This window comes from Coffea arabica, chromosome 6e (assembly GCF_036785885.1).
Source record: "Coffea arabica cultivar ET-39 chromosome 6e, Coffea Arabica ET-39 HiFi, whole genome shotgun sequence".
Taxonomy (NCBI): Eukaryota; Viridiplantae; Streptophyta; class Magnoliopsida; order Gentianales; family Rubiaceae; genus Coffea; species Coffea arabica.
The window spans coordinates 3443332-3461235 of record NC_092321.1 but is presented as its reverse complement, the minus strand read 5'-3'; the positions used below and the strand labels follow the sequence as shown (position 1 = coordinate 3461235).

At 38.4% G+C, this 17904-nt stretch overlaps 3 protein-coding genes across 4 annotated transcripts; 1 reads left to right on the top strand and 2 right to left on the bottom strand.

Annotated features, from left to right (window-relative positions):
* Nucleotides 1-518: 518 nt before the first annotated feature.
* Nucleotides 519-3802, bottom strand: LOC113695073 (uncharacterized). The gene is made up of 6 exons (XM_027214033.2): nt 3337-3802; nt 2689-2765; nt 2094-2159; nt 1817-1891; nt 1658-1732; nt 519-1116 (listed from the first exon to the last, which is right to left on the bottom strand). The coding sequence occupies exons 1-6, from the start codon at nt 3656-3658 to the stop codon at nt 727-729; spliced, it is 1005 nt and encodes a 334-aa protein (XP_027069834.1). The 5' UTR covers nt 3659-3802; the 3' UTR covers nt 519-726.
* Nucleotides 3803-9099: 5297 nt separating this feature from the next.
* On the top strand, nt 9100-13722 carry LOC113695075 (ras-related protein RABC2a-like). Its single transcript, XM_027214035.2, has 6 exons — nt 9100-9853; nt 10566-10634; nt 11248-11313; nt 12166-12287; nt 12785-12913; nt 13315-13722. Exons 1-6 carry the CDS (start codon nt 9700-9702, stop codon nt 13420-13422), a joined length of 648 nt encoding a protein of 215 aa, XP_027069836.2. The 5' UTR covers nt 9100-9699; the 3' UTR covers nt 13423-13722.
* On the bottom strand, nt 13618-16501 carry LOC113695074 (ras-related protein RABE1a-like). Of its 2 annotated transcripts, XM_072054502.1 has the most exons (9): nt 16193-16501; nt 15458-15530; nt 15259-15359; nt 14985-15050; nt 14719-14816; nt 14563-14625; nt 14237-14329; nt 14048-14139; nt 13618-13813 (listed from the first exon to the last, which is right to left on the bottom strand). In XM_072054502.1, the coding sequence occupies exons 1-8, from the start codon at nt 16263-16265 to the stop codon at nt 14059-14061; spliced, it is 648 nt and encodes a 215-aa protein (XP_071910603.1). In that variant the 5' UTR covers nt 16266-16501; the 3' UTR covers nt 13618-13813; nt 14048-14058. The 2 variants fall into 2 exon arrangements, with proteins under 2 accessions (XP_071910603.1, XP_027069835.2); XM_027214034.2 differs by lacking the exon at nt 13618-13813 and having other exon boundaries at nt 13870-14139.
* Nucleotides 16502-17904: the final 1403 nt, after the last annotated feature.

Sequence of the window (17904 nt, the reverse complement as noted above, 5' to 3'; positions counted from 1 at the left end):
TACAGTCATAGTAGTGCAGAATTTTCCCTTTCTGCTCTGATCTGAACAAGCACTTGCTGGATACACCCTTGTTCGTAGACGTCTTGAGAGAGTTTTTAATGTTGTGTTCACTTTCTAATGTGAAAAATAAGCCATTAAACATTATTATCATGACAAGATTACAATAAATATACATGCAAGATGTTTGAAACAGCACATTCTGTATAAATCATCTCCTGATTAACCGAAATGGCTTACCAAAGAAAAAGTCTTTAAAAGGTTATTTTAATCAGAAAAATGAATCAGAACCAAGTGAGGCTTTAACACCACAAGAGGTTTTATACAGTCGAGATTGTATTTCCTTTGGACGAACCTTGTAGTGCAGGCTGCATAGGACATAAGGTGACAATTGCACAAGCACAGGCTAACCGGTGTTGCGGGGTCGTGTTAATATCACTCAGCCAGGATTTATTCTCAGAAGAATCCAGAAAGCACGCCAAATTAACATTGAGAAAACAACTCGAGAAAAACAATGGAAATGGTTATCTAATAATTTCAGATTCCTATTGATATTCACTCCATAATTCCGGAAGTCTCCCTAATTTTTTAGACTTTCAACATTTAAGCTCAATTTTTTCCCATGCAGCAAGAAATCAGGCTCAATACAAGGCACTAAATTCATATTTGATACAAAGAACTATTTCATCTTCCCTTTGACGTTGTGATCTGAAGTGGAGAAAAAACCCATCAACCCATATTCGGTGGTGGAGGTGGCCCTTGAAAGCCTTGTGGAGGCGCCATTGGCGGTCTTCCCATTTGTGTACCAGGAGTAAAATTAGCCATTGCGCCACTGCCAATTGGGGGTGGTGGAGCAGGCAAAGTTCCACCAGGAGGCATAGAACCATTTGCTATAGGTGGCGGAGGGGGAACGGAACCAGATATAGAAGGTGGACCTCTTGGAATATTCCCTGATGGAGCTGCCGGAGGGAGTCCCTGAGGTGGTGGAGGTGGTGGTGGAGCTTGAGGTGGAGGCGGCGCAGGCCTAGGTGGAGCAGCAGGAGCCGCTGTCCCATTGGCTGCAGAAGCAGATTGAGGTTTATTTGCTTCAGGTGGCTTTGACTTGAAGTATAGCTGGAGCTGTACATCATTTCACGAGAGGATGATCATCAGACATAACTCCACAAATTCCAATATTAAGGAATAGAACGCAAGACTAAACAGGGATATAAGCTTTGGTCAGATAGGAATTTTTAAGAAGCATCTAACATATCTAAGATATGAAAGAAGGAATTATCTATTGGGCAAATATTCTCGATAAGACTCCAGCCACTACTCAACTTGAAAAGGCCTAGTTTGACAGTATTACCCTGTATCAAAGCAGTGGACATTGAGGTGAAAAAAAATAGCTTTAAATACCACATGCTTCATAAAAGAAAGAAAATGCTTATCCAGCTAATTATCTAGGTGACAAGATTTCAACTGAAAAGCTTCACTGAGACTTCTCTGGATGGTGCCAGCCTATTCCACACCCTAGCTAAGAGATGCTAAGACCGCTCTCATGGATATGAATATCAAACAGAATTGGTCTTACCAATAGTTACATGGATGAACAAAAGAAAAAGGAAAGAATCAAGGACATCCATTGCAAGGCACAGCAGAAGGAAGATTTAATTCATACCGTAAACATTTTAGAGTCTTGATCCCAGTGTGAGAAGAACTTGGGAGTTGATTTATCAATCTCCGTGCTAGGAACCTGCAAAATGAATTCAGAGTCAAAATCCATTACTGAACCAGCATTAATGCATTTTTAAGCATCAAGATCTTGTGATCAAATTACCTTGAAAGCAATGATTTCATAAGGTTCAGCCGCAAATAGAAGAAACTGATATCTTTTGTCAAAAGGTTGGATTTTCTGCAAATCAGATCAAAAAAGAAAACACAAAAAATTAGCATCTCATGTTAACTTCAGAAACTTTTCCGAAAAAACAACTAAAGTTTGCCATTTCATTTTTTTTTAATGGACTATTAAGGCACAAAAATCAACCAAAGAAGAAGACATTATGTCTCAAAGGCCAGTACTCTGGGCATGAAACTTGCGCAAAGATATAGGGTACCTGCTCAAAGGATGACATAAAACGGTGCCTTGGCTTTGTGTTGTCTTCAATCTCAGGATACTCAATCTGAAAACAACAGAAACATTGAGCTGATCTGGTCACAATATCAATTCCAAAATCACCTTGAAAAGAGAAGAAGGTCTATAATAGGTTTTTGAGTGACAATTAAAATGCAAATAGCATCCTTAGCCAAAAGGACCACTAGCTAGTTTCTATCGATAGAAAAAAACAAAATAAATGAGTTCAGAAGGTAGTAAAAGAAAATAAAAGGGGAGAACCAGAAAACAGAAGAAAATATCTCAAGATTAATAGCTTATACTTGACATTCTGATGAGTGAATACATGAGAACCAAAACACATTCAATTATTGATTCATATTATAAGCTTTGTTTAACACTCCTGCTCTAGATGCACCCTTTTTCTGTTATAGCTCCATGCTTACTTTGCTAATATGGTATTCCCCCAATAGAGAGAGAGAGAGAGAGAGAGAGAGAGAGAGAGAGAGAGAGAGTACATGGACTAGAACAGCTAAGAGCTAAACTCAACATTGAGATGAGAACCCTATCATAACAAGCACAGAAAAGTATTGCCTCACCTGGAAGAGAAGTGACCTTTGTTTTGTCTCTGGATCAAATTGCTTTGTCACTCGATATCCAGGCCTGCCAATTTTAACTAAAAACAACGCAGAAAGTTACGAAATTGAAGTCCATAAACATGTTTTCTATGGGGAGGAGGAGTAAATAAGTAATGACTTACTGAACTAGTTGTGAAAACTCAGATCATGCATTACACATTAGCAGGTAAAAAGCACAAACTAGATAGCACATGAACGATCAAATCTGAAGGTCCTAAATATAAGTTTAGATACGTTTTATTACTAAAAATCAAACCCAACGTTATAAAATCACAAAGTCTCCAGGAGAACCTATTATTAGAAATAGCAATTCCTGGAAGTAATTTTTATGCATTCAGAAAATCACTTATATTTGTAAGTCTAGGAGGAGAAAAACAATCACCTAAAGTGTTTTTTTTTTCAAATGGACTAACAAAGTATTTTAGCTCCTGAAAAAGCCTACCTACAAAACCCTAAAAGTCCTCATCTTAAGCTCTCCAATTACAAGTCATACTAATTAGCCAAACATTCTAAATCAACAGCAAAAATTGGTTCCAAACAAAATTCAAAGACGCGCAAAAACACACACACACACTAAAAGCAAATTGAATTAGTACACTATATTCTTACCGGATTTTTTAAGTGCAATTTTGCGCTTGTGAGGCTGGGGTTGAGCAGGAGCCTCCTTGGCTTCGCGAGCGGCTCTTTTAGCCAAATTAGTCTGGTGGCGTTTCCCTTGCGTGTGAGCCAAATAGTTCCCCTCATTGTTGTGTAGCGTCAAACACAGCTTGCACTCGTAGCTGCCCAGATGATTGCGCATAAAATAGGGATCTTTTGCAAGGTCGATAGTCTCGAGGGCAAGTCGTCGCAACCGTTCTCGCCGGTCAATGGCCTCATTCTGGGCGGAGGCAGCACCTCCGCTGCCTGGCTTCGAACCCCATTCTCTATCCATCGCTCTTCTGCACTGCCGGAGCGACCCAAAATTTGGATAGTTCAACTCAAGGGTTTAACAGCGTGCTGGAATTTTAGGAACCACCAGCACATGGAAATTGGAAATCGGGTTGGCCACCCGGTTCTTGATTTGTCTATTGTTTGGGCCGGTTTTGATCAAAATGTAAAAGAGGCGGAGGCCCAAAAGTTGGAAGCCTAGCAGCTCCAACATTGAACGGGTTCAGAGTGAACCCTCACATTCTTCGCTTCCCCTCCTCTTATGAGACCATAGAATCTCTTTCGAGTTAAAAAAAAAAAGAAAAAAAAAAAGAAAATCCACAAAGTTAGAGTTGTAGAATAACCAATCAAATTGATGATGGATGTACACTAATGCGTTTTTCAGAACATTAATACATCATTTTATCTTCGAAATTACAATTATACAATTATACAAAATTTTAAGATGTACATAATTTTCTTTCATGCACATTTTGCTTATACGTGTAAATGACTGTGTACTACTATACTATATGTCCAGTGAATAACTTACATTTTCATTCCTAAGTCGGCAAGCCAGTCACAAATATGTTCCTCAGATGCACTATTAATTTTTCATTTTCTGCTAAAACGAATAACACCTGTCTGACTAACTCATTTTCGCTCCAAACAATGCTTTAAAAGCTCCAAGGATAAAAAGTACAGAATTGTCAAACAAACGTTCTAAGAGTTGGCAAAACAGGTTTTTCTTGCAAATCATAGGCCTGTTTGGAAGTGAGTTTTTTGGCCAAGTTTTTTAGCTACAAGTTTTTTAACAACTTTAGCTACAGGAACCCAAAAAATCTTATCAAATTTTTTAACCTACACACTTCAAAATATCTAATACACAAAAAACTTCTATCTTTCTTCTTCTTTCTCCCCCACCCCATCCACCATACCTTCATCGCCGGCCACCACCTCCGCCGACGTTTCCGGCGCCGGCTTTTCCAAATTTTTTTTTCCTTCCTTTCTCCCTCCCTCTCTCCTTCCCTCCTCTCCCTGGCCAAACTCCCCTGACCTATGCAGTAGCAGCAGTTACTTTCCTCCTGCTCTGGTTTTTCTTTCTCCCTCCAGTCACGCCAACGCTACAGCTAACGGGGGAACAGGGAAGCGGGGGAAGGGCTGGCGGGGGGAAGGGGTGGAGGGGCAGAGGGGGTGGTGGGGGTGGCGGGGGAAATGCAGAGGAGAGGAGAAGGGGAAAGGGAGGGGTGGCGAGAGGGGGAAGGAAGAAGAAGAAGAAGAAAGAGAGGAAAGAAAAGAAAAAGGAAAAAAAGAAAAAGAAAGAGAAAGAAAAAAAGAAAGAAAGAAAAAAAGAAAAGGAAAAAAAAATTCACCCTACAAAAACTTTTACAAAAATTTTTATCTTACAAAAACTTCTATAAAAAAGTTTTTCACCTTATAAAAACTTCTACAAAATTTTTTCAAAAACTTTTACAGTGCACTACAGTAAAGTTTTAGACAAATTCCGAAAAAACTCAGGTTCCAAACAGGCCCCATATCCTTTGTGAACTCAAAAAAGGCCCAAGACCATCTGTGGGTAAGGGAAAAATGGGGAAGGAATAACTTTTTTTTTTTTTTAAATTAGACGGCGACTGCTAGTCTATCATACTTCTACTCTAGTTTACACTTTATTGGGGGGGGGGGGGAGGGGAGAGGGGGGTGGAAGACGCCCAACGGGATCTATAAAACACAGACAAAAATTAAATCACTATCAGATTAAACGAGTGTATTACGCACTTGTATAGATTTAGAAGAAGTCACGTACAGTAGCACATTGATAGGAGGTAGGGTTTGAACATTTGACCTCCCATTTCATCAAAATTTAAAATTTTTAATGGTGGTCAACCGCTCAAAAGGCCGTTGGTTGAACCATGAACCATTTCAAATAATTGTGATTGACAATTGTTCCTTGCTCCAAGTCCTTTGTAAGTGCCATGGTTGTTGATCCTCCTTAGAGAAATCAAGGGAGGGAACAAGAAAGAAGAACTGCCTACAAATTTATATTACGTCTTATAGAGTCCACAGCGTGGTCTTCCGGTATTATTGTGGAAACTGGAAACCAAGTGAAGTAGGCAGATGGTTTGTCCAACTGATCGGGAACCAGATCCAGATGGTGACGCCGGTCAATGTCATGGCTCTCCAACAAAGGTTTGATCAGGCGATAGTTTCTTGGATTGTAAAGAAAGGGATGCCGCGCAACAAAAACTTGCATCCAGACCAGACCCGGTCCTTGTCCTGCATAGCCAGGGCATCTCGCACTACTTGTGTCCCTTTCCAAGTTATTTTAATCTATCTGATGAATTTCTGAAATCTGGACCGCTTCCTTTTTTAACTAGTAACCATTCTTTGTATGATTTACTATTAAAGAGAGCATGATCTACTATCGGAAACACGATGGTTCAATTCCTTTTTTTTCCCCTTCTAGGATGGTTAACGAATAATGATGAGAGGGACAGATCAAATTTGAAAACATTAACCGGCATGGCTCTGGTGGGGCTGTGATATGCTTGCTGCATCGGTACATTGATTACAAAGTACAAGAAACAGACAAGGAAGGAAAGGGGTTTTGGTAAAGGGGCAAGTATTGGGTTGTTTAGTGCCAAAAACCGATGTGTAGTACTCTATGCTTGTAACTTAAAGAGAAAAAGGTGAGATTGTGTGGCTTTGGCCCTCTCAGGCAATCAATTAGTTCTAAACAATCAAAATTGATGCCTGGAAAGGACTAAAGGAGTAACAGTATGATATCGTATTATCTGACCAAGCCAAGACCTTTAATAGTTGATTCATCGTGAAAGCATCTAAATCGGGTGTTAATGTAACATAGAGAACTTTTGGAACGGAACAACTAGAACTTGTAAAACCAATTCTTAAACATGAGCTGTCGAACATGATAGGATTAGCCACCGATTATAAGTACGAGGGGAACGTTTACGGTGTGTCTGGTAAAATTGAAATCTGAAAGTTGAATCCATTAATTTGTTAAATTGTTAAGTACAAAATCTGCTGATACATTTGAGTATATATCATATTAAGTAGTAAGTGAATAGTTTATCACTTATTTTTAGGTGTATGTTTTGCCTAAAAAAAAAACAATACTATTTAATCAATTCAGATATTCTATTTTTTGTGATCAAACGCGTCTGAACGTATTAAAATCTGAAGCCAGTAAATTTAAATACTGAATTGAATTATCAAACAAAACCTTACTCTTCCCAAAATGGTGTACTAGTTGGAATGTATTCTCGATGTTAGTATAATGAACTTTGAGAACATTCTTCTCTCTCTTCTTTTCCGATTTTTCTTTAACAAATTCACCCACTGATTATGCGCGAAAAGAAAAGCAGAACAGAGAAATATCTCAATCAGTGCAAAACCCCACTATTGTTTAATGGTGTTGTTTATAGCCTTATGTCTTGACATTATTGCCATTCGCTCTCCTGCAGCTTGTCATCAAAGAAATCCGTTAAAATTGGCAAAAGAGCGCATCACTTCCCCGACCCATTTATGCATGCTCCAGCTTTTCTGTGTCAAAAGGTTAAAAGAACACACGCATGTACTTAATTAGTCAATCTTTTTTTTTTTCAGTTAAAAAAAAATCCTTTTTCAGCAAAGAAACCAAACAATAACAGGTTAAGATCATCACCATTTCTTCCAAGGACCCTGAACAACAAACGCCGGAAAGCTGGAGACATATTGGGTCCAATTCAAACCAATCTTTTGTGCAAGATAAGGCCCACTTGAGACATTGACCCACCACCAGAGTACATGGAGCCCAATTCACGCATCAAACTGACATTTGGTCTTCAGACCCCATCTCCTTCCCTAATTACGACGATGCCACTCTGTTCATCGCCCACGCTCTATTATTAGGTAAAAACTTAGACAGAGCTGGTCTTCTGCATCATGTGGTTTAGAATTTGTCACATCAAAAAAATCATTGGTAAAATTTTATTCCATGGTATGGCAAAATTTAGATCACATGATCTACATAGACTAAATCTACCAAGTGGTTGCCTTGTTATTATATTCCTAGTTTTAAAGCATGGTTTAAATGAGTAAAGCTTTGAATATTATTTAATTGTGTGGATTGACTTTTACACAAACTGAAGTGTATTCTGGAGTTTACTTAGATTACAGTTTGAGCTAGAGCTCAAATGAACGAAGTTTTATGTTTTCCTACCGGAGAGACTTGATCATTTGGTATGCAAATTTCAATTTTTGTGGTGATTGTAGCACAAAGTTGATAGAGCCTTAAGTTAGGTCGTGTTCGGATTGTAATTTTTTGGAATTTTTGTAAAAAATGTATTGTAACGATTTAATATATATGAGGTAAAAAGATGATTGAAAAATATGTTCATGAAAAACGTAGAGATTTTTTAGTGAAAAATCCCTTTCTAAACAAGGCCGAAGGAACCACCAGACTTTGGGCTGGTGGCCACCCACCAAACCATTAAGGCTTGGTGGAGTGGGAGATTCAGAGTTCAAACCTTACCTCCCATTAATTGTTACAATATGTGAGCTTGCTGAACAAAAATTCATACGGGTGCGTAGTGCACTTGTATGGTCCGGTGGTAATTCAATTCCCTTCGAGTTACCCCTGGACCTCTTCAGATCCCCCTCCCCTAGTATAGAATAGTGTAGGTCTATCATATCTGACAAAAAAAAAAAAAAAAAAGGCCGAAGATCCATGTGCGTCTGTGTTTTTTTTTTTTTTTATAATAATTTGGGCCTGTTTGGAAGTGTAGTTTTTTAGCAAGTTTGTATAAAACTAGTTTTTTAACAACTTTTGCTACAGGAATCCCAAAAAACTTCTCAAAATTTTTTATCTACACACTTCAAAAATCTAATACACAAAAAATTTCCCTTCAACTTTTCTTCTTTTTCCTCCCTCACCCAACCCACCACGCCAGCCACCACCTCTCCCCCGCGCCGGCTACCTATTCCACCGCCGGTCACCTCAAAAGTTTTTTTTTTCTGTCCCTCTCCCTCAGCCCCTCTCCTCCCCTCCCCTCTTCCCCTCTCCCTCCCTTGCCACCCTCCCCCTCCCGCTAGTTGCGATCTGGTCGCGTGACCAGATCGCAAAGGAAAAAAAAGAAAAGAAAAGGAAAAAAAAAGAAAAAAGAAAAAGAAAGAAAGAAAAAGGAAAAGAAAAAAAAAATTTTTAATCTTACAAAATTTTTCTACAACTTTTACAGTGATTTACAGTAAAATTTTATATAAACACCCAAAAAAACTCACCTTCCAAACAGGTCCAAATTACAAACTAACCTAAAAATCATGAAATGTACAACTCAAAAATATCACGAATGAAACGTGTGAACAGAAACAAATATGGAGTTGAATCCACATTGACTAGTTATAAATCTAGTAAAATAAGTTGAGAGAGAGAGTTTTTTTTAAAAAAAAATATTTGGAGGTGTAGGCCTAGCAGAAACAGGGGGAGACAGAAGGCAACAGGACAGCAACCGTTGGGGGGGATTCCGCGCGAAAACGGAATAGCATCTGCGCATCCCTTTTTCCAGGAGGCAGCAGTCACTAATAACTTAGTAGTGGTGGCGAATAAAGAGAAGCGTAGGAGGGGGGAGTACTTTGGGGAGGGAAAAGAAAAGAATAAGAGTTGTCCTGACTCTTCAGCTAAGCCCGTTTTCTTTCTCCATCATTCACGCCCCCTCCCATCATCTTTATATGTAGATATATCTCTCTCTCTCAATTTACTCACAGATACTACTGTAGAGGAGTATATAAAAAGGGAGGGAGGGAGGGAGGTGTAATGGCTCGTGAGCTTTACACTTTGCTTTTAAGCCTTTTGTGCTGCTACTAGTAGTATATTTCCATCTCTTTCTCTCTCTCTCTCTCTCATTGAATACACGCATTTCATTTGTTACTGTTACATATAAATTGCAGTAGTAGTATATTCGTATAGGCACGCAAATACATGTACATGTGGGCGTCAGAAGAAGAAGAAGAAGAAGGCTTCTTTTAGAGAGAGAAACAGAAAGATTCTCGACTTGAAGAAGAAGAGCAGGAATGGCCTCCACCGGACTCAGCAGTAGTAATAGCAGCAGCAGCAGCTACGATCTGTCATTTAAGATCTTGTTGATCGGAGACTCCGGAGTCGGCAAAAGCAGCCTCCTCGTCACTTTCATTTCCAATTCTGTTGAAGATCTTTCCCCTACCATCGGTAACCTTTACTCTTTGCTTCTGTCTTTTCTATTTCCATTTCCATATGCTTGTATGCCCCCTCTACAATTCTCTGCGTACATGATACGGGTACACCTCTATCTAATACTATGTATCGATCGTACATCGAATGAAGAAATTTAAAAATGCGGATTATATGCATTACTGCACATTTTTATGATAATTATTGTTTTGTGTTTTACTGAGTGATCTCATCTTTAAAGCACAATGATTTTGATGCCAGATTTCAATTTTACTGTTACAAGTAGCGTCTCCTGTTCTGCTCTATGATTTTGACTGAACTAATTTGTCGTCTCCAATCATCCATTGCACTTATTGCAAATCATTAGCCACTGTTTAATTAGCAAAATTTTGGTTGTCAAATCGGTTTTGAAGAGCCAGGGGGCGCACATTAATTGGATCAATATGGAGATTTCTCGGCAGCAAGTTTTCATCACATGTTAGTATAGATTTTTCTATGTAGACTGTACGTCAGAGAGTGATTGTTTTAGTTTGAACTTTCCTCCTCTTGGTGAAATCCTTAGAATCTGCACTTTGTTTGGCTACAATTACATGACTGGTCGATACACCAGCACTTTTTTTTTTTTAATGTATCCTATCAGACAACAAGGATTCTCTCTCCAATATAGAGTTGAATCTGTGAGCTAGCTTAATCTGCATCTGCTAACAGACGATTTTGTGCCTCATTCCAGGTGTGGATTTTAAGATCAAGCTGCTCACTGTTGGTGGGAAGAAGTTGAAGCTTACAATTTGGGATACCGGTAAGCAGAGCCAATCATTTATAGTTTTGCTAACTGTTTATGGCAGCTTTCCAAATTCTCTTTATGAAGTTCTATTGTGCAAATATTATGATACACCTTTACTTTTATTTGATTTTTTCTGTCATAGGCTCAAGTGGTAAATCTCTTGCACATAGAACTAGCTGTAATTTCACAAAATACAGCAGGAGATTTTGCACTTTACCTAGTACAAGACAAATGTTTGTACTTTCTCTACTGTTCTCAACATGCCGTGCCATCCTAATTAACATTTTCCCCCGAAGTTGTTATTATATGTAAATCTTCTTATTTGTCAGAAGGTGTTGTCTTGCCATCGCAACTGATCATGCAACTTCTTCCTCCTTAAGATTAGAAACCGACAATCAGTACTACTTTACCATGATCAGACCCAATTTGGGTTTGTATTCCTCTTTTTCCTAGTGCTGCTAATGGAAATTTATTGTTGGGATCCTTGATTCATAGCCTCCTTTTTCATAAGTAATCCAAGCTACAACTTTCTGATGATAGTGCGCCCCTCTTGCTATTTGTTTCCACCGTCCTATTCCTAAATATTTTGTTCTCCGTGATCTGATGGGGCTCATGACACCTTTTGCAGCTGGACAAGAGAGGTTCAGGACTTTGACAAGCTCATACTACAGAGGTGCTCAAGGGATCGTTCTTGGTATGTCATGGATAGATCACTATAGTTTTTCTTGCAAAGGGCTTGATTCTTTCATATTTATGAAACCTTTTTGTCATCCTGCAAAATAAGCTATTCTTTTAAGACGTGATTGATAAGATGAGATTTTGTTTATTTAATTGCATTATCATCATTCTCAGATTTCTGGTCAATTTATGGACTACTATTGCTTAGAAAAACAGAATACACATAATCATTCTTTTAACTTTTGCGCATTGGCCATTTTTTAAGATTGCTGAACTCCATGCAAAATTTGCTGTTTCTCTTGTTGGAGAATTTCTTTGATCCTTTTCCTTTTGCAACATGGTTGGTAATGTTCCTTCATGCATATTTCTTTGTTTGCTTTGAGACCAGACTGCTGCCATCCAAGTCCACAGTCCAGAATTTTTCATTTTGTGGGAGACTCTTCCCAGTTGAGTAATATGAAGTTGTCCATATTAGGCATTGTCTATGCAGTCATTTGGTATTCTGCCCAAAATATTGTACGGTACTGTGAACCTTTAGGTTTCGATAGTACTGTTTCACTAAGATGATCATCTATATGTGCTCTTGCCACTTCCTTTTTGTAAAGGAAAGCACTTGTAACGTTTCTTAGAGCTTCAAATTAAAAGAAGCTATGAGTCCTAAATCATATGAGCATGATAGGACCAGTATATTTGTTGAAACTGAAAATTTTGTGCAAATAATTTTGAGTTCGAGCATTGTCAATCTGTTTTGGAGAAGTGTCATGCAATTATTGATGAATCATTTCAGTACATGAACAAATATTGCCGTATAGCTTTTAAATGTCTGCAATTTCATTCTGATTGACGTATTTTGTTTTGTCATGTTTAGTTTATGATGTGACAAGGAGGGAAACCTTTACAGACTTGTCTGATATATGGGCAAAAGAAGTCGAACTTTATTCAACTAATCAGGATTGTGTCAAGATGCTTGTTGGTAACAAAGTTGACAAGGTAAGCTAATAAATCCATAAATTGTTTTTGGCTTGTCTGATATATGGGCAAAAGAAGTCGTACTTTATTCAACTAATCAGGATTGTGTCAAGATGCTTGTTGGTAACAAAGTTGACAAGGTAAGCTAATAAATCCATAAATTGTTTTTGGCTAGCTTTCTCTGTTCATTCAAGCTCCATGTCTTTCTTTGTCAGGAAAGAATAAAGCATGGTCGCTTATTTAGATTTGATGTTATAGGCAAGTTAACTTGAGCCCACTGTCACTGCTGATTCAACATCCTATTATCTCCCCACCAAAAACACATCTTTGTTTTTTTTCCCTTATTTTTTTCCCTTTGGGGGAGGAAGGGGGGTGGGGCACCAGTTGAGCAGGTTTGATCAAGTTATATATAATGTCATAAAGATGGACTAGTGCTGCATTCAATGATTGTTCATCTTTATTTTCTGTAAATGTAAAAAGGTAAAAGTTAGCTAACTTGCATTGCTTTGCATTTTTAGGAGTCTGAAAGAGTTGTAAGCAAGGAAGAAGGAATGACCCTTGCAGAAGAGCTAGGGTCTTTATTTCTTGAATGCAGTGCCAGAACGCGAGAAAATGTGGAGCAGTGCTTTGAAGAACTGGCTTTGAAGGTACAGAAATTCATCATTTTTGGATTCTTGATGTTGCACCCATAGTTTTGAACTCCAATACAAACCTGTTGCAAAGATACAAAACTCTGCCCTGTGGTTGATGCTAATTGATTTAGAGCTATATGCTATAAATTTGATGGTAATGTATCTATTATTTGTAGCGACCAAACTCAATATATCAGGGTTAGGAGTGTAAAACTTATGTCATGTATCTGACTTTCAAATTGATGTCAATCTACTACTAAGTTTATTGGGGAACCTTAGCACGCTTATTGAAGTATGAATTATTCTCCATTACAGTTCTACTAAAGTTGCTTATGAATTTTACCAACAACGGTACCTTATGTTTGAATAGCCCCACGATTCCCTTATGTGTTTAGTTTATTTTTTACTTAACCCAGATTATGGAGGTGCCCAGTCTTTTGGAAGAAGGATCTGCTGTGGGGAAGAGAAATATTTTAAAACAGAAACAAGTGCACCACACATCTGGTGGCGGTTGTTGCTCATAAAACACTGCAGATCTTATATTTGGAGGACTTATTAAGTGATCGCCCCAGAAGCTGAGCATTTCTTCGAAATGATGACCAGAATACATATATGGTAACCTTTGATTTCCTTAATGTTCGTTGTGCTTGAGTTGTCGCTGGTACATATGCTGGTGCTCTGGGATGTTGACGCCAATAACATCTATTAGCATGTGTAAATTTACTAGCATCTTTTGTTTCTTGGCTTATGTTTGTTGAGCGTCACTCAAATTGTCACTGAAACAGAATTGCTTGTATTTATTCTGATCTAGATTCAACTTCTTACGCTGCGCTGTGAATATAATTAGCTGCCATACACCACTGAGGAACTCTGTGACAAGTATCACTTGCATGGTTTTTCAGCACATAATGCTGGCTGCATCAATTTAAAATGCACTAGGTGAATACATGGATTTTGCAAGACAAAAAGTATTCTAACAAATATGCGTGTGTATTATAGTATTCAGTCTACCTTGCATAATTAAGGGAAGGAACGGAGACAATGACAGTGATCTACACCAACATATCAAAACTGTGTAACATTGGCTTATTACTGCCTTCTCATAGTTTACATCATAATAATTCGTAATTGCAAAGAGTCAGCACGTACCACTCCGACTTTCACCTGCAGCAAGCTGATTTTTGCGGTTCTGCAGTTGAGATCTTTACTGGGTCTGGTTTTTTGATTTTGATGGTTGGGGGCTACAAGAAAGTAGGAGGCGAGTCAGAGAATTTTATATGCCATAAGCCGTCAAAGATTCGGATTATAACAGCAGGATTTATGAGAATAGATGTCTACCTCTGCTCTGATTTCACTCTCAGCCAGCCTTTTCTTTATGTCTCGGGCAATTGAAAAGAAGACTTCGTTCACGTTATGATTTGTTTTAGCACTCTAGTCAAGTCAAAAAAGTCCCATGAGTTTCAGCGTCCTTTAATACTAAAACATCACGGGGAAGTTAGTTTTATTTTATTGCACGCAAACATGTCAACACGAATACAGCAAATGCCTAAAATAAGCCATCATTACGAAATCTGTGTTAAAACACACAAAAAAAAAAAAAAAAAATCTTTAGGGAGGACTAGCTCGTGAGGGTCATAAACTCGTGGGCTTGTTTGTTTGCTCACCGTCTCAAAAAATTTAACGCCGTATTCATTGGCTAATGCCTGGCCTCGTGATGTTGGCACCGCCTGCCAAATGGAAATTAAATGTAGTTACATTTTGACCGGAGAGAAAGCAAGAGCAGCGGAACAATTGCTTATTGATGACTAGTAAATCTTTACCCTTTTGCTCTCATCCATGTCAGCTTTATTTCCAACGAGAATGGTGTCCACACTGTCGGAAGCATGTTGTTCTATATTCCTAATCCAGTTTCTGATGTCTACAAAAAATATATAACCTTGGCTCATTAGCGTAGGAATCATATGATTTCCATCCATCACAGCTTAAAGTTAAAACTCCCCCCTTCGAAAGAATCAAAGGATGGATGTGGTAAATCCTTCTTTTTCAAACAAAAAAAAGAGAAGTGGGAAGTGGGAACGAGAGATACTGTTGAACGACGATTCATCCGTAACATCATAGACCAGCAATATGCCCATGGCTCCTCTGTAATACGCTACACAAGAGAGAAAATTAAAGCCCAAACGCCACGACAATGAATATGTAAGATCATCATAACTTCACAAACATATTTATGTCTTAATACTTCACCGCAATGTCAGATGACTTCTTGCTTAATTAGTTTTCAGAAAAAGCAAGGAGCATATTTACATCCTCATACAACAAAAACTTAACATACAGATTTTGAAAAGAGAGCTAGCTACCTGTGGTGATAGTTCTAAAACGTTCTTGACCAGCTGTATCCCATATTTGTAATTTAATGCGCTTTCCATCGAGCTCAATTGTCCTAATCTTAAGGTCAATGCTGAAAGAAACATCAGAGTTTCAGCGGGCTGGAACAGATTTAAGAATATGCTATCGAGTTTAATCCATTCAAGGGCCATTTTTTTTTTGGCACAGTACCCAATGGTGGTGATAAAACTCGTTGTAAATGAATCTTCACAGAACCTCAATAGAATGCAACTCTTTCCAACTCCTGAATCCAAGATACGTACGTCAGTGTACAGGAAAAGTTGAAAGACGGAATAGGGAAAAAGTGATTGGGGTTGCAGGACTCTAATGATATACGGTAGTCTCCATCTTCATACCAAGGTGGTGCAATGGGAGACAAAGTAGCGCACCGTTACTCTTTTCTAAGACCATTTCAAATTGAATTGAGACTCCCCGAGTGAAAGATTTAAAAGAGAGTACGAGGGATCATCAGTGATCGGGAAACTCTTCCACCAGGATTCTATGTTCGAGGGCAATTTCGAATGTGAAAATCAAGCTTACGGTAAAAATTCCCTATTTTGTTAGAAAAATCCGAGAAGAATGTGACGGAGAAAAAGGAAAAAGGTGATTCGGGTGAACCTGGTTTCAGTGATACTGAGGCTTCTAGTGGAAAAGAATAACAAGCACCCTTCTGATGTAAAAACAAGAAAGCTACAAACAACTAACGCAGCATGTCAAATTTAGTACCACTATCAAGTCAGCAACCGCATGCTTTTTGACACGAATGACGAAACGAGGTTTTTTTTTTTTATTATTATTATTATTATAAAAGCAGCACCTCTCCGAAGTCCTAAGCTCGATAAGATTTGTTTTATGTTCATGAAGAGAAAGAGAGAGAGAGAGAGAGAGGAAAAGAGGAAGACTTGCCGCTGTCGCCGATGAGGAGGAGCTTGACGAGGTAGTCATAGTCAGCTCGTGCTCTAGTAGGAGTGGCTGCCATTTTCTTCTTGAGGCCGTTTGTGAACCTCCTCTATCTATGGTTCTCGAGAGTAGCTGGTTTTGTAACTGGAAGAAACTGGTCTTTAGTCGTGTACTAGGTACCAGTTTAGTGAAAGACAAATGGAAAGAATTGACAAAAGAAACAGTACAAAGGGTTAGAGAAGAGGTCGTCTACATTACGATACAGGGTCACGAAATTGATTCTTTTGGAGCAGAGCAGACTGACGTTCAGGTTTCTTCTTGAATTATTTGCTGTTCTTTATCGGATGACCAGGTATCCATCCTATTTCATAATTGACCGTCAGGCCCACTCACCCGGGCGGCCCCCGCAGCTCCCACCTTTCCTATGGTATTTTTTTTATTTGGTAAATATAAACTAATATTAATTTGCTCTATATTAAGACGAACAGGGAGCTGTAATGGCAGATTGATGGACAAAGGGCGACCGTTCCCGGCGATTTTGTGCATTTTGCACATCGTGTAACTTTGTTTGCACACAGCGTAATTTTGTTTGCACAACGTGTAACTTTAGTACAAAATTTTGTGAGCTTTACACACGTTGTGAAAATCGAGATACAAGAAGTGATCTGGACCACACATTTTTTTGGCCAAAATCTGGCCGTGAACAGCTCAGGAATGGTCCTTCTGATGACCGCTTTTGCCCCTCATCCGCAAATTGATAGTAGAATGCTGATGTATTGCTCGGGGAAAGTTATGGCTTGAGCCATTTGCGCTAATCCATATACATTCATATGCAGATGGCCGAGGATAAAGGGTTTGAGTGTCTATTGGATGCTCGTTAAAATATATTTTTGATGTCATATTTTTAAAAATATAAAATTAGTTAAAAAAGGTAAATAAATATAAAAGAGTATTGGTAAGATTAAATAGAAAAAGAATATAAATGCAAATGTTAATGATAATTGTTAGCATGTGTATATATATATGATAGATTAGATAAATTTTATGCGTGTTAACAAGTGCTAAGTGAGCACTTATTAGGAAAACCAAGGATAAATACTTCCTTGACTAGGATATAGAGGCATTTGGCCAGGATCGTATGTTCAATGGCTAAATTGAAGGACGGAAACAAAATATATCCTTCCAATCAATTTGAAAATATTTTGTCGGTGACATTTACAATGAATGCAGCTATATGCATAAAAACTGTGACTAGGCTAAATAGAGGTGAATGGCCGTTGAAGAATTAAGAGGAGACGATAACTGACCGTTTATATAGTAACATTCTATAGGCATCCGAGTCTGCGGTGTTTAACTCTTATAAGATGTCTTTGCATTTGGCATCTCATACATGATTATGAATAGACAAGTTTCAACAGGACACGAGTATTCGCCTGTGCTAGTGTGCTGTAACTGTTTCATGGCCATGTTGGAGTATCAAACAGGCAATTGGTCACAATTTTAGGACAGTATTTTAGGACCACTACTGTCCTATCAAGCATCGTACTCCATGTTATTCTTATCAACTGTCAAGGACCATGAGAAGAAATTACGCAGAATATCTCCTCAGTTCTAGGGATGTAATCGAACGGCGCTCCTCGCAAGTAGCTTGGTCAAAATCGAGTGCGAGTCGAGCACGAGTAATTCGATAATTATTCAAGTTGAATTCAAATACTGAT